The sequence below is a fragment of the Amphiura filiformis genome, chromosome 5 (assembly GCF_039555335.1).
Source record: "Amphiura filiformis chromosome 5, Afil_fr2py, whole genome shotgun sequence".
In the NCBI taxonomy this organism is placed as follows: Eukaryota; Metazoa; Echinodermata; class Ophiuroidea; order Amphilepidida; family Amphiuridae; genus Amphiura; species Amphiura filiformis.
The window spans coordinates 75228344-75244626 of record NC_092632.1 but is presented as its reverse complement, the minus strand read 5'-3'; the positions used below and the strand labels follow the sequence as shown (position 1 = coordinate 75244626).

Below are 16283 nucleotides of genomic sequence, written 5' to 3'. Positions count from 1 at the left end.
GCCAAATTGTTGCATGTTTTATAATTGCTGACTTGTGGGCCTATGCTTATTTGATTTTTTGTTAATTATTAATGCTTGTTATTTATCACTAATTATAAAAAGTGGCAGAATATAGGGGCTGGTGTGTACAAACAAAATGGACCCAAAGTCTGATCAAATTACCTTTGGTCTGATCGACTTTATAATCAAATCATTAACTTTATAATCAAATCATGTCATGAACTTTGTGCTCCTCATTATATTAACCATTCAAAAGAATCTAAGTCTAGAATAATAAAGCATACGTAAGGGACCGTTCACAAACACTTGTAAGGGGGGGGCTGATGCAAAAAGCAATGGGGCCTGAAAATTGTATCCCTCGGGGGGGGGGCCTTTAAAAATATCACCTTAATGTTTTAGAACATGAGTTTACACTATTTTCATTGGGGTGGACGTTCATTTTCCATGGCTAAAAAGGAGGGGGCCTGAAAATATTAAGGTCCAAAAGGGGGGCCCTAAAAAATTAGTGAATCATTACTTTTGCATCAAGCCCTCCCTGTTACAAGCATTTGTGAACGGTCCCTAAATAACATGCAGCTGGTATTCATGGGTCAATGATAGCGACACGGAAATAATAATAGCTAATAATGAAACCCATTAAGTTTTAATAGAATTAGTATGCACATGTATACTTGTATACGACTAATAAAATTAAAATGGTTTATATTATTATGGTGGGACGCGTTAGTGCGTTAATGCACAACTTAGAAACAAGCCGGGGAAACAAGACAATTCATAATTTAGATTTGTTCATTTTATTAAAGTTTTACATTGATTAATATACAATTATTGGACATTTTTATGTACTAAAGACCAACTTCTATGAACATATCTTGATTAATGCTTTATTTGATTCATTAAAATCTAAACTCTGCAGGAAAAATCAGATGTACTATTTTACTCAAATACTGAATACAATATTTGAAGTTAGAATACTGGGGTGATGCATACTAAATGACTGATCCACCCCCACACACATTTGAACAAGTCGCATATATCCCTTTGAATTTACCATTAATGTTACCTTTGAACATTGAGAAAAATGATCAGCCCTTTGGTGCAAATGCCATGCCATGTGTTTTAAACCATGAATAATGAAGTCATGATGATAATGGACTGTCTCTGTGGGCACTCAACTTTGGAAGTGACAGGGTTCTTTCTGTGAGACTAGGGAAAATCTTTCTAAAAAAGGGGTCAATTCTGTGAGACTGGGAAAAATTTTGGGTCAAAATATTAAATTTGATACAAAATATTCAAAAAGTCATCAACATTTGAAATTTTTTGAAAAATTTAAAGGAAAATAATGAAAAAAAACAGGGTTATTTGGTGAGAGATTATCAAAAAAGGGGATCTTTTGGTGATGGGAAAACAAAAAAGGTGGTCATTGGGTGAGAGGGTGTTCAGTTAAACAAATTAAGGGGTTTATGAGTGAGAGGGAGATGAAAATGGGGGTCAATATGGCCGCACATCCCCATCACCCATTTTCTAGTGATCCCAGGAGGATAATGGACTGTTTGTTTAAACAAGATTTTTGATAAATGTCTGACCCCCTGTCAATTTCTCAATGCCTCATTTCTGACCACTATTCAGTTTACCCCTTGTCCCTTTACACATGCCCTATCTGGAACTCATAATTTTAAACCTGAATAACTTTTTTTTGTGCTTTTTTAGCCCATAGAAATAGTCTGCTGTCAAAATTTTTTTTGTAAAATTTGGCATTTTTACCTCAAAGTGGAATTTTTTGTCTTTTCTTTCTGACTGGGGGAAACCAGGGAGGTAAAATGTCCCCCATGTCCCCATTGGCACCACCACTTTCTTTCAGGGACAATAAAGTCCTCTTCAAGTCAATTCCATGGTTATATTTTTTCTATGATGCAACAGTACCAGGTGGTTTCTTATCTGTAACCACCTGCAGCTTCAAATCATCTGTCTTCTCATCGATAGCAAATATAGGTTTCAACTGATCCGGAGGATGAAACTGAAAACTATGAGAGGTACGTGGAGTGGAAGGTGTCGGGGACCGTTGTACTCAATGAAGATGATTTCCCTTTTATTGAAATCTAGTTGAACACCAATGTACTTGGTGAAGGGAATCCACTGGCCACCTGACTTGTGCACCTGGTTGCCATACATGACAAAGCTTCCCTGGCGATTGCTTGGTTTTCTGGCATCCATGACTAGGACCCATGCATCAGGGCTACTACCTACAAGTTGACTCATGTTGACATTAGGCTCTGCTACACCGATCCTTACCTGGAATCAAAGAAAACCGTTAGGTTAATCTGTTAGCCTGTTTTATTTTAAATTAAATATCTAGGCAATCAATAAATGATAACGGAAAATGGGGGGGGGGGTAAGGCAACTTTCGGGGGGGGGGGGCTCCTAGATTGGGCCTTTTGGTGGAGTGGTCACAGGGTTTTTAGTGGTTCTCAAAGTATAGCATGTTTTAAAGGCCCTATAGTTGGGAGGAAGGGGGCAAGGTTTGTCCAAAAAATTACTTTAAATCACAAATATATACTTGGGGGAGGCATGGGAGTGCTAAGTGAATTTCGGGGGGGGCAAAATGAACCAATTTGGCACAAAATTGCTGCAAAAAGGGGAAATTTTGTATGATTTTGGTTTTTTTGCCTCAATAGTGGGAGGGGGAGAAAATAAGAAAAATATTGGAGGGGGGGGCAAATTCCCCATGTCCCCCTGCATTAAGATTGAATCTCTGAGCCCATCTAGCCAATATAATGTGAGCATGAGGGCCACTGAGGTTAAGATTAGGGGAAACATTCCCTGGGGGAGAGGGGAGATGGGGTAAGGTGTCCTAGAAGGTAACCACTATGATATACTCTACCTTGCTGCCTTCTCCATGAATAATCACCTCCCAGTAAAACACACCACCATTGCGACTGTTGAATGTCGCTGTACCAAACACACTGTAGCAATTATCAGTGAAGAAGTCAGATATAGAAGGACAGGCATTAGATGGATGGACGATGGACTTCCCTGAGAGCAGTAGACAGGGATGAGCCGTCTGCTTGTCCAAAGCAAAACTGGTTTCTGAAGGAAATGGAACAAAATGACATTTTGATTAGTGTGACAATAAAGAGTTAAACATTATAGTTCTGAGTTCCCTGATGGGAAACATTTTGTAAAATCGTGTTGTTTTTTTTTGGTTTTTTGGTGATCTCAGCAGCATATACAGGCCTTTTTAAACGGGTGTACATCCCCCGGTATCAAAAAAAGAAAAGAAAAATGCCTGTGTGCATGTGATTTTGATGAAATTAATCTCATTATTTGACCATCTCAGCTTTAAAAAAAAAAGTAAAGTTAGACGTGCTTTGCAAGAATTTGTTCCAATTTAAGCCATATTTTACCATTTAAGCTTCAATATGTTATAATCACACGTTTCATGATCATTTCTTAGCTCACCAAGAAATTAAGAAATTCACACCCGATTGCTGAAGGTCTGTATACACGCCTGGGTGATCTTGTTCTATTTTAATTTCTTGGTTGCCCATTCTGTTTTAAATCGATAATCCAATTTTGTGCCCATCCACTTACAATACAACTAATATCCCATAGTCTGTTTTTGTTTTGTGAATATAGTGTTTTATTGGGTATACCCCATAGAAAAGCATATAAACTCAATTTTCCCAGGAAAATTTATGGTCATTTTTTTCAGGCCCCCCCCCCCTTAGGAGGGTCAAAAATGTTCAGGGCCCCCTTTTGCACCAGGCCCCCTCTAACAAGTGTTTGTGAACGGTCTCTTACCATTAACTTGTTGGACTTTTTGAAATTGTTGTGTAGGTAATTTCTGTTCACCAAGTTTGATCTTGACTTTCCTGCTCCAATCAGAGAAGCCTTGCTTACTGCAGCTACCAACCTTGAAGAGATAAGCTGTACCTGGAGACAATCCACTGACTACAAAGGAGTTTTCTTGGTCCTATATGAAAGGATACAAAATTGATATATGGATTAACATCACCAGTGGCAGGATTGAGAGGAACTCATTTTCCTCTGAACCTTCTCCATAACCCATAAACTGTCAGTTCATGGGGCTATTCCAGTTTAAATCCATCCACCCCTATGGAAGACATGCCCGGAAGACATGACCATAACCTTCACACATGGAGTGTGAATTTCAAATGAGATTACCTGAATAGGCCTGTGATTCCTTTTGAAATCTACACCCCCTGTGTGAGAGATTAAGGTCATGTCTTCCATAGGGGTGTATGGCTTTCAACTGAAATAGCCCATGGGAGGGGGAAAGCAGTGGTGGTGTCATGGGGAGGCATTCCCCCAAATCTTGGGCTCGCAATGTTTTAGATCTTCCCATGTCGCTGTGTCCAGGGGGGGGGAGCACTCCAACTTTGGAGGTGACACGTATGTAGGGCTGTTAAGACCCTTTTTCAGCATCGCTGTCACCCAAAGACCCCATATTTTTTTTACTTAACACATGCTCTGTCACCCGAAGATCCCCTATTTTTCTATTTGATCTGTCACCCAAAGACCCTTACAAGTTCTTGAACAGCAACTTTCATTTTATCACTGATTTTGTTACTTATTTTGAAAAAAACAATGAAATTGAAGCCATTTCAAACTAGAAATTCGATTTTCGAGGTTTTTGTGATGCTGTTTCGGCTCTCACCCAAAAATGATTAAAAAAGGTCATGTTCTCACCCAATGACCCCCATATTTTTTTACATTTTGCTCTCAGTGAATGCTCCTTAGTGCCAAAGTGCCAGCCCTACCACCTATATCCATTTCATATTGAAGTGCCACCCCCCCCGCACTGTGTACCAAAGATTCCAACTAGTGAAAATAGACCTACCCACAGACAAATATCAGAGGTTCCAAAAATAGGCACTTTTGATGTAAATGTCTCTCTAACCACAAATATAGAAAAGTAAATTTAACCTCTACATTGCATCCACCATCAGGATTAATACCACTGATGAGCATATCTGTCTCGAGCATTTGATTTTTGATGGGCTATGATCCCGGGGCTATGATTCAATTATTAAAAAACAAACTTTACCTGAGTTACAATATAGATCCAATCCTCTCTGCCAGTGTCTGTTGTGCAATATGCCACAATATGTGCATCAGATGTCATACCTTGACATGGATTCCATTGCAACATAACTATCTCACCACCTACTTCAGTACGAGATATGTCTATACGGGGCGCTCCTCTTCCAGATGCTGCTGCTCCCTCAATCACAGGTTCTAGTAAATATGCAAAAGTGCGGGGGAGTCAGCACTTAAAGTCAATAAACTTATTCTTTTACAAAAACTTTAATATAAAAATTAGCTTCTCGAATCCATAAACCGAATTTTCGATTGAGAAACCTGGCTTATGGAAATTTCAAAACCACATTTTAGGAAAAAGTCTCTGAATTCTGGTAACCACAACATGCCATGTTGCTCTCCATTGTCGCTTAAAATCTGGTTTATGGAATTTACAAAGCCAGGGTTCTCAAAAACCTGGTTATCGATAGACCCGGGGGTGTATTTTTGAGGCAAATCTGCCACCCGATGACCCCATTTTTTCCTCAGCTTACACCCAATGATACCCTTTTTTGAGAAATTGACACCAAAGGAGAAACTTTTACAATTTTTACATTTTTGTATCAATTTTTCCTTTAAAATGGCAAATTTTTGCTAATTTTTGCTCAGAAAGTAATTTTTCATGGTCAATGACACCCAATTCTAAGCATTTCCACACATAATGACCCCCATTTTCTTGGAGCCGCCACTGACTGACCCCCCTTTTTTGACAAAAATCGCCAGCAATAGACCCCTAGTTACGTACTCCGGTAGGCACAGGTACGTCACTTTCATATTTGAGTCCCCTCCCCCCCCCCGGGTCGATAGAGAACCCTGGTTTATCAACAAATAACAATGTTTCTCTTGTTTATTGTGCATTTCATTTGCCATAAGAGAGTCAGTGCGTAGATGTGTCTTGAAAGCATAATGCAGATTATAGGACACCTTCAATCAAAATGATCACGTGATTGGGTGGGAGGAGGCCAAAGTCATCGACCAAGAAGCTAACAAAACAACTCGTTGGCTCAAAGAGGCCATCTGGATTAGGAGCAGAGGCAACACCACCATGAACAAGGACGAGGGGGCGTACAGACTTGATCGGATACCAGTGATTTCTACGATCAGATCATCAATCGGCAAGCAACCCATGTGACATCATCAAAATCCGTCACAAAGTCTGCCGATAAAATCTAGAAACACTACCACTCACCACACCAGAGTGAACAAGATTCCTGATAGGAATCGAAATATTTCTAGTAAGTACCTAATTTACTATTTGGATCTGTGTTGAGAACATTTGCCTACCAATCAAAATGAACGTTGACAGAAAACAGGTCACAAACCACATATCATGCACATGGCAAACTATCACCATCCTCACCTTTTTGTGTTTTTGGCATGGTTTCTTCCTTCGTTTTCAGTAGTAGGATGGTGCTCCATGGTGACCAGCCAACAGAATTGTGAGCCCTCATGCTCACATTATATTGGCTAGATGGGCTCAGATATTCAATTTTAATGCAGCCTCTGGATTCAATCTGAAAACATGGTAAACAGTAATGCAATGGGCTATTACATTTGAAATCAACACTACCCCTGTGGAAGATTTAGCTAACGTCATCCACAGGGGGAGTATAATGAGTTTCAAATAGAATACACATTTGGGTAACTTCCATTTGAAATACTCACTTCAGTTGTGGAAGGTATAGATAAAGCCATAATACAGAGGGAGTATGGGTTTCAAAATGATTAACTCTGACCAATTACATTTGAAAAACATACTCCCCCTTTGGAAGATATTTCCAAAATCTTCCACAGGGGTAGTGTGGATTTTAAATGGAATAGCCCAATGGCTGCAATAAGATGTAATACTCTTTTATGTTTGAGTGGAGGATCAAGTTCAGTTAATGATAATTAAGATTGTGCCAGTTAAGACTTTGTGATTTTCAAAATCTCTTTTCAGGTTATGGAACAATATAGATATTCACTTTGAAAAAAGCTTATTTCCAAAATAAATATGTTCACCCACCCCCATTTTCAAGTGATGTGAAAAAACAAACAAAATTAATGCTTTTTAAGGAGTGATAGATGATCGAAAAAAATATTCATGGGCTAATTTTATGAAATAGGGGTAATTGTATCAAAGTTTCTGAAAAATGAAAGTTACTGGCATATGTTCTTAAGAACAGTAACATTTTTCTAATTCACCAATTGAATTACTTTTTTGTGTAAATTTGTTTTCTTTACCACCTAGACAGCCTACCTGACTGAGGGTACTGATCCTTGTTTCAGTCAACATCACTAGGTTTCTTATATTTATACCCATACTGGTCCACTTTGTTTGCCTGTATATCATCACCCACATACACAGGAGGAGAGATGCAGACTGTGATAGAGTCTAGTTGACAGATACACAAGTCTGTTTTGATTGGTGGAGGAGTTGGAGGACTAGTAGCTCTCTTTGGAGGAGTTGCTGAAATCAGAACAGTACAAACAGTTATAGTCTCTCATTGATGTATAGCCAAGCTGCACAGTTCAAGTGGCAAGTTCCATGACACTACATATTTAGGTGCAAAAAATTAAGAAAATACTATCAAAGTCAAAGATGCACATGTAACATATATTTAATGAGATATATTTCGGACTATCCTGTATGGCATGCCTGGGACCCAACATCTCCCTCGCTGATTACCATCATGTCGTGAAGATACCAGTCAAGTCTCTGCACATCCTGATGAAATTGAAGACCCAACCCCATTGAGTCCAGATCTTTGATTTAACTTTGTTCCTTTTTGTTAACCATGGTAGTTTGCAAAGACATAATGCATAAAAAGTGAGGTTTATTATGATGGATAATTCAAACATATTAAAAATATGAAGGCAGCATGTTTTTAAAAAGTCACCCTACTTATCTGTTCATTTACATGATCAGAAAAAAAAGATCATTAATATCAGAAAAAAAATATGACCTGCTTTTTGTGTATCATAAATGTGTACACACTTTCATACCTATCTTGGGTTTTCCACTAGCATTTCCATGCAAAAGTAGCTGTCCCGTTGCTTGAAATCCTGGAACATTTGTGTACATTGATTCAGGTCTGCATTGCTGGGTACTGTAATCAGCTGAGGTTGGTTTTCTTTTCTGTTTTTCATCCTTTATCACAAAAATAACAACAGCAATAAGAAATTATCTGTCATTTGAGCCCCCACTCCCCCAAAAAAAAAAGGTTTGTGTGAGAATAAAGTTATGTACTACACAATTGTTTTTTACATTTTTTGCCACTTTGAGGCCAAATTGGCAATTTGTTTTTTTTGACAATTACTGAAAAAATGAATGAATGAACAAACGAACAAACGAATGAATGAAGGAAAGAAGGAAGGAAGAAAAGAAGGAATTAATGAATGAATCATTTGAATTTCAAATTTTCAACCATTTACTGATCTTTTCCCACCACCTGTACTTACTTTTCTTTCATAGATGTTGCAGTCTGTTAAAGAACAACAGAAATTATAAACATTTTAATAACTTATGTAAGATTTTGTATAAAACTTTTGGAACTCAATTTGAATATCATTTATAGCCTTTTTGGTGTACACAAAAGGAGGGCAGTCTTCAATCTAGGTTAAATCCGGCAAATTCAAAAGACTTTACTCACTTCGTGCAGGACCATCCTATTGTGTCCGCCATATCTCGAATAGGCTAATAGGGCCTACTATCAGTAGGTTTTCAATGCAGACTTCTAAAGATTGATGCATAGGCAATACTATACATTAATCGTCATTAAAGATAAATTACAATGGGCCATTCCATCTGATATCCTTACACCCTCTATGGAAAACATGACCTTAATCTTCCACACAGGGAGTGTGAATTTCAAATGGAGTTTCCTGTATGAGTGACTCCATTTGAAATCTACATCCCCTGTTGGGAGAATGTTTTTATGTCTTCCATAGGGGTTGTATGGTGTAAAAGAGGGGGTAGCAAAAAAGAAGGTGTGGCAGAAGAAGGGGTGGCAAAAAGAATTATTAAATAAAAAGAGTGACAAATTGTAAAAAAGCTGTTAAACAAATGGAATTATATATAAAAATGTTTGTCTTTAGGTTGCTAGTGCCTATTATCCTTCTTTTTTTTTTGCTCTCCACTTTTTCAAACCATCGAAAAAAAAAATTAAGTCAAAGTTTTGGGCTGTTGTTAAAGGGTGGCAAAATCCATCTTTTTCTAGCCCCGGATCAGAGAGGCCTGGATACACCACTGCATAGCCCAATCAACGCAAGTTTTCAGGCAAAATTCATCTTTTCTCCAGCCCCCGAATCAGAGAGGCCTGGGTACACCACTGCATAGCCCAATCAACGCAAGTTTTCAATGCAATAAATACTTTTTCATCTGCTTTTTGCAAACATTTCAGAATACTTTTAATATCAAGTAGTTTTCACTCACCTTAAGGAAGAGCTGATCATCTGGTTCTTTGAGCAAAGCTCTAAGTGAATCAATAACATCGTCTTGTTTCCTCAGACACTCTTGGTGTTCTCTCAACTGCATCTCTAACATCATCATCTTCTGCTTAGATTCATCTACCACCACTCCTCTTTGCTCTGTTTCTGTCTTGCTGATGTAATCTCTCAGCTTACAACATTCATTGTTGATGTCCTTTTTGAGATCAGCTGTGTTTTTCTGGTAAGGTGAACACATTAACCAATTTAGAAGTGACCAGAACTGATTTGGGATAATTAAGGGAGGTCTTGTGGAATTTATTTTGGTAACGTTTAGAACAGTTATTGGGCATTTTAGCCACATGGGGTGGAGTGGGGGGGGGGTAAAGCCAGAGATTGGCACCAGGAGGTGTAGGGTGCAATGCACCCCTTAATCAAAAAATCTACTTTTCAGGGGTGAATGTTAAAATGTACCCAGAAGGTCCAAAAAGAAAAATTAGAAATTAGAAAGAAAAATTAACAAAAGGACCACTTTTTCATGTTGAGTATTACTAATACTACTAGTGGAACGATAGGTTCACCTTTTGCTTGTAATTAAGTAAATTTATTTTCAATTTCAAAAAATGAAAATTTCATACCCCCTGCAAAAAATCCTTGGTGAACGTCTTTTTCTATTATTTAAAATGGATACCATTATTTACAATAGCTAATCGTACCGGCAAAATAAGTTACCTACCTCTAAAGCAGATTTGGCCTGTTTTATGTCCTCAACAAATCTCCTGATACCATCAGCTTCCTTAGTCAAATCCTGTAAATCTTGACGGAATTGAGCCTGTGAATTATTGAAAATTGGAAATCAAGGAACAAAAAAGAATAAATTAATTGTCAGAATCTTTGGGGTTCCTCCCTTGTGGCATGCAGTGGCGTAGCGTGGGCCATGGCTAAGGGGTAGACAGTCTATAATATCGAATTGATTAATTCGAATTAAACAATTCGTCGAGTGGCCATGGGCAGCGCCATTAAACATGTTACAAACTACCAAATGACAGGTGCCCTTATGAAAAAACAACGACCAAATCATGATCGTAACGATCAAATTCTTGATCGTTACGATCAAAAAATGGTCGCGGCGACCAAAATTTTGACCGTCAATGATCGTACGACCATAATAGGACTGATAGAGAATGGTCGTAGAAATGATCGTAACAAAAATGTTGGTCGTATTTTTGGTTGTAATCCAAATATTGGTCGTAAATTTGATCGTTTTTTTATTTTAATTATATTTGGTCGTAATTATTGCTTTGATTGTGAATACAGTTGATCGTATTTTTGGTTGTAATCAACATTTTGGTCGTTTTTTTGATCGCTTTTTCATTCCAACTAAATTTGATCGTATATTATGATCACAATTTTGATGGTTGTAATTTTACGATCATTCAAGATGGTCGCAATCATGATACTTATATGATCTGAGAATTACTATCAAAAATTCAAATTCATCATTTGAAAATTACAATCACAACATTTTCATAAGATTAGGAACACCTATAAATCTCAATCAAAATCATGAAAATGACCAGATATTATATTTAGATGAAATTTTCCTTTTTTTTTGCCATTTTATTTCATAATCAATTTATTTCCACAGTAAAAATTGCTTTTACAAAAAAATTGACTTCAAATGTTTAAATACAGAGATATGAAATACCACGCATAGGACATAATTCCTGAAATGTTTGTTGATGCCACTTTGGCCACTTGTTCTGCATGAATTCGCCATGCACCCTTAGCGTTACATCGTTATATGTTATTACGACAGGTGTACATTACAATTGTGTAAAAGTTTATGGCGATAAAATATGAATTGCAAAATAAACATTGAATTTAAAACAGGCAGATATCATGCAACTACTTCAAGTTAATTGAGCTATTAAGCTGAGATATTCATGTATAGCAGTAAAACATAGTACTACTACTAGCAGAATATAAGGTGCTGCATATTGTAATATCAATATGTTATGACTAAGTATGATGATGAGTAATACATACCAGCCCGGGATAACAGCAGATTGTCTTTTAAACCAACTATAGTTTGATATTCAAACTTATTATAGCCTTCAGCTTCATGCAGCTATATACTTACAATTAAGAAATAAATGTCCTCAAATAATCATTGCATATTATCTTATACAGCACAGCATTTCAGCACTCACTTGTTGATGTTGCATTCTGTTTTATCAGCATTAACTTAGTGACAGCTAGTAGCCCATGACCTTTTGTGGTTCATATCCATTTTAATTATTAATTTTGACTCATTTTTCAAAAAAAATTACAAAATAAAAGTGACTAATAATTTTATTATCATATATGCATAAATATTTGTTACATTTTTCTCCAAAAATACAACCAAATAATATTTTGAAATAAAAATTTTCTCAAGGGTCAAAGCCCGTAGCCCCATACAGCCAATCACAATTCACATGGCCAAAGGTCATAGTATATTCAAAAAATTGGATGCATGCAGTCATGGCAGTTGCAGAGCATGAGAGATCACAAATAATATGATATATCTTTTGATTTAAAAAAAGTTTATGAGAAAGAATGTGAGAAATATGATCTCTGCCTACATGTATAAGGACCATCCAGCCAGCGCAGGTAGTATAGTGAAATGAGATGGACATGAATGATGAAATGAGTGTAGCATGTTACATGTACATGTAGTTGTAGGTAAGCTTATTAAAGGGCATATGTATGTTTATGGAATTGAATGGTCATGATCAGATGATGGTTGGCAATCCTTTCTTTGCATGCACCTGGCCTGGATCAGGAAAAGTTCACCTCTTCCATTGTCTTCTGCAACTACTCACACATCATATATGATTCGAGAATCGAGAACTTTTTACTTTAATAATAATGTTGAGTTATAATCAGTTATATTACATGTAACTCATGCAGTTTATAGTTATATTAATTTTAATAGGCTTATACTACATGTACATGACTTTGTTTTAAAGATTAATTTAGGCCTAAGTGAATATCTTGTCCAGCATATATACCATTCATAACTGTTGATGCTTTTCTTGGACTTATGAAAATAATTCAGGGTTAAATGGTGCATGCATGGTTTGTATGCGTACTAGTGAGTCATTTTCGGTCGCAGCAGTGGGAAATTTTACGATCATTAAAATATTGATCGCGATAGAAGCAATCAAATGCAGCGATCAGAAATAGCAATCGTAATAATGCGACCGTTTTAAATTACACAAAATTACGATCATTATTTGCGATCAAAAAAAAGCGATCAAAAGTTGGTTGCATATATGGTCGCATATTCGCGATCAAAATTACGACCATTAATAACGGTCAAAATAATGATCGCTGGGGTACCAAATGTGATCAAAATTACGATGATAAATACAATCAAATTTTGGTCGTAATTATGGTCGCAATTTTGGTCGTAATTATGGTCGCAAATTTGGTCGTAATTATGATCGCATCAACATGGTCGTTCTTTTCATAGGGGTGATGGACGGTATACACACAAAAGAATAGGCACTTTTTTGATAATTTTCACCAAGGTTACTCAAAACTTACCTAGCTAATTTATTATACAGCAGGGATCTCTGCCTTTTTAATATGTTATGAAAAACTTAATTTAAAAGATATTTACCGACGGAAATAAAAATCCATCGACGGATAGTCTTGTTATGCTCTCACAAACGTAGAAAAAAATCTGAAAATTCCAAAATTTTGGTCTAAAAATTGGCCAAGGTTACTGCTGTCCCATTCAAAAGCACAGGAAGACCACCTACAGCGTTGAGGTCAACTTTCTAGACTTCCTGTCTACTGGCAGTAATGGCTACTACCCAGTGCTAACATCAATGAATTGTTTAATTCGAATTAATCAATTCGATATTATAGACTGGTAGAGGGGAACACGTCCCCCTCTCATATGACATGGCCAAGGGGTAGAGGGGAACACTTCCCCCTCTCATATGACATGGCCAAGGGGTAGAGGGGAACACTTCCCCCTCTCATATGGTATGGCCAAGGGGTAGAGGGGAACACTTCCCTGTCTCATATGACATGGCCAAGGGGTTGAGGGGAACACTTCCCCCTCTCATATGGTATGGCCAAGGGGTAGAGGGGAACACTCCCTCTTATATGGCATGCATGGCCAAGGGGTAGAGGGGAACACTCCCTCTTATATGGCATGCATGGCCAAGGGGTTGAGGGGAACACTTCCCCCTCTCATATGGTATGGCCAAGGGGTAGAGGGGAACACTTCCCTGTCTCATATGACATGGCCAAGGGGTTGAGGGGAACACTTCCCCCTCTCATATGGTATGGCCAAGGGGTAGAGGGGAACACTCCCTCTTATATGGCATGCATGGCCAAAGGGTAGAGGGGAACACTTCTCCCTCCCTCTTATATGGCATGCATGATCAAGGGGTAGAGGGGCATGGGCGTAGATCCCAGGGGGATGGGGGGGATTTATCCCCCCAATATTTTGCCAGGGGGGATGGTCCATACAATCATCCCCCCCCCCCAATGTTGACGCCTGATAATGGGTTTCTGACCAAATTAACCTCATATTTGCCCATTTTAGCCCCAAAAGTGCAAATTTTAAGGCCATGCTTGCAGTATTTAATCTACTTTTACACCATATTTCATCAGTTTAGCTTCAAAATAGCAAAAAGCTTCACGCGCATTTATATCATAAACGAATTCTGTCGCCAAAGGGTGCTGGATTGACTATACTTCAAGATTTTTTTCCAACTTCATCCCCCCCAATGTCAAAAAGAAATCTACGCCACTGTAGAGGGGAACACTTTCCCATCCCTCTTATATGGCATGCATGACCAAGGGGTAGAGGGGAACACTTCTCCCTCCCTCTTATATGGCATGCATGACCAAGGGGTAGAGGGGAATAATATGCATGTCATTCATGGCAGCCAGCAATTTTATTTATTCCCAGGATTTTTACCACATTTATGGCACGATCTGGTACATGGGGGCCAAAGGTGGCAAATTTGAAACTGAGATAAAGGCAAAAATATTGAGCAAAAAACAAGAAAATACATAAGAAAATACACATCACAAAACCGCATAACTTTAGAAGCAAGTACCGTATGCTAGACCTTTAAGGTTTTCAGTAGCCTATATGATAGCCTATAATGTTACTACAAGGTAATAATTATAGGCCTAGTTACTCAATTTTCAAAAAATGCCTCCTTTGGCCCCCTTGGTGCAGATCGTGTCACAATTCTAATTTTGTCCTATTAGAGCCACTTGCACTTACCCCTTCCCGTATGTTCTTGGGCCCTCCCCAACTCTAGTAATTCTCCCAGTGGTGTGCCGCTGGTTGGTATTTGAGCCCGGGATTGGAGCCTGAGAATAGTAGATCTGTATAACTTAAAACCATTATGGTTGATGACTGTGCCCAAAGTGGTGGCACAAGGAATTTTTTTTCGGGCAAAGTGAATTTCAACGGGGGGTCAACAACGGGGGGGTCAACAAATAACAAATTATGCACAAAATTGCAGCAAAGAGTGGTTTATTTTTGTATTTTTTGCTTTTACTGGGGATGGGAAACATGAGTTCTATCTATGAGGATTTGCCCCCCCCCCCCACACACACACACATCCACCTTCTACTCCCGGTTGCACCGCCACTACTTCTAAAGATATTCAAAGATCTTACAAAGATATTCTCACCTTGATTGGTGCTACTGTCATGGACTGAGGCTTCGGAGCTGGAATAGGAGGCCTAGCTCCACCACCAGTAGCTGCACCAGTGACCCCAATATTTGTAACCTTATGGGTAGCAAAAATGCCACGGGGTGGATGAAACACCTCCAAACAAGTATCGCAATAGGACACCTCACATTTGGTGCATCTCTTTATTGCTGCCCGACACTCTTTCTCCTTACACATATCACACGGTGGACCTCTCATGTCTCCTTCAGATGAGGATGGGTTTAGTTGGTTCCTCTTGTAGCCTTCAACGATACTCTGCAGCTGGAAATTGCGCTGCATGCCGCGGACACCATCCTTACTTAGGGGAAATTCTCGCTTGCAATTTGGACATGGCACTCGAATCCTAGTATCATCGGAAGTGCGCGATGGAGCTCTATTTCGTACAGTTTCCAAAAGACACTGTCTACAAAAACTGTGCATGCAATATAGAGCTACTGGGTCGTTGTATAAATCTAGGCATATTGGGCAGGTCAGGTTGGATTTTAGGCTCTCATCCATGCTAGCGGAAATAAGAAATCACTTGGAACATCCATTTACACGATATAGGTGGTTCCTTTAGCTACACTTTAAGCTACACTACCATAATACAATACATAACGCTATCTGATGTTAAAGGTCATCGTCAATCGTCATGCATCAGATCATGTATATAGCGTCACATGACATATTGCGACAGATCGGGAATTTCCCGATTTGCCGATAGTCTTGTTCAAGACTTTTCCAATGCCACGCTACACTTTTTAATAGGGATTTTGTGGTTGATCTAGGGCAGTGGCGCAGCCAAATGAAAGAAGACCCCTTGAAAGCCCCCCCGAAACATTCTGGCTACGTCACTGCTTGATAATAATTCAATTAATTTCAGTAGGCCTAAACAGCATGTTTATATCTACTATGATAGTAACTATCTTCAGTAGACAGCATTGTTTATATCTAGGCCTACTATCTTCAGTAGACAGCATTGTTTATGTCTACTATCTTCAGTGGACAACATTGTTTATATCTGCTATCTTCAGTAGA

General features: G+C 38.4%; 2 protein-coding genes across 2 annotated transcripts; both read right to left on the bottom strand.

Moving 5' to 3' along the window:
* Positions 1-724: 724 nt before the first annotated feature.
* LOC140153711 (E3 ubiquitin-protein ligase Midline-1-like) lies at positions 725-6647 on the bottom strand. Its single transcript, XM_072176536.1, has 5 exons — positions 6461-6647; positions 5069-5259; positions 3802-3973; positions 2882-3087; positions 725-2292 (listed from the first exon to the last, which is right to left on the bottom strand). The coding sequence occupies exons 1-5, from the start codon at positions 6549-6551 to the stop codon at positions 1996-1998; spliced, it is 957 nt and encodes a 318-aa protein (XP_072032637.1). The 5' UTR covers positions 6552-6647; the 3' UTR covers positions 725-1995.
* Positions 6648-7328: 681 nt separating this feature from the next.
* LOC140153710 (probable E3 ubiquitin-protein ligase MID2) lies at positions 7329-15852 on the bottom strand. The gene is made up of 6 exons (XM_072176535.1): positions 15225-15852; positions 10244-10339; positions 9515-9748; positions 8542-8564; positions 8086-8230; positions 7329-7549 (listed from the first exon to the last, which is right to left on the bottom strand). Exons 1-5 carry the CDS (start codon positions 15762-15764, stop codon positions 8086-8088), a joined length of 1038 nt encoding a protein of 345 aa, XP_072032636.1. The 5' UTR covers positions 15765-15852; the 3' UTR covers positions 7329-7549.
* Between the last annotated feature and the right edge of the window lie 431 nt (positions 15853-16283).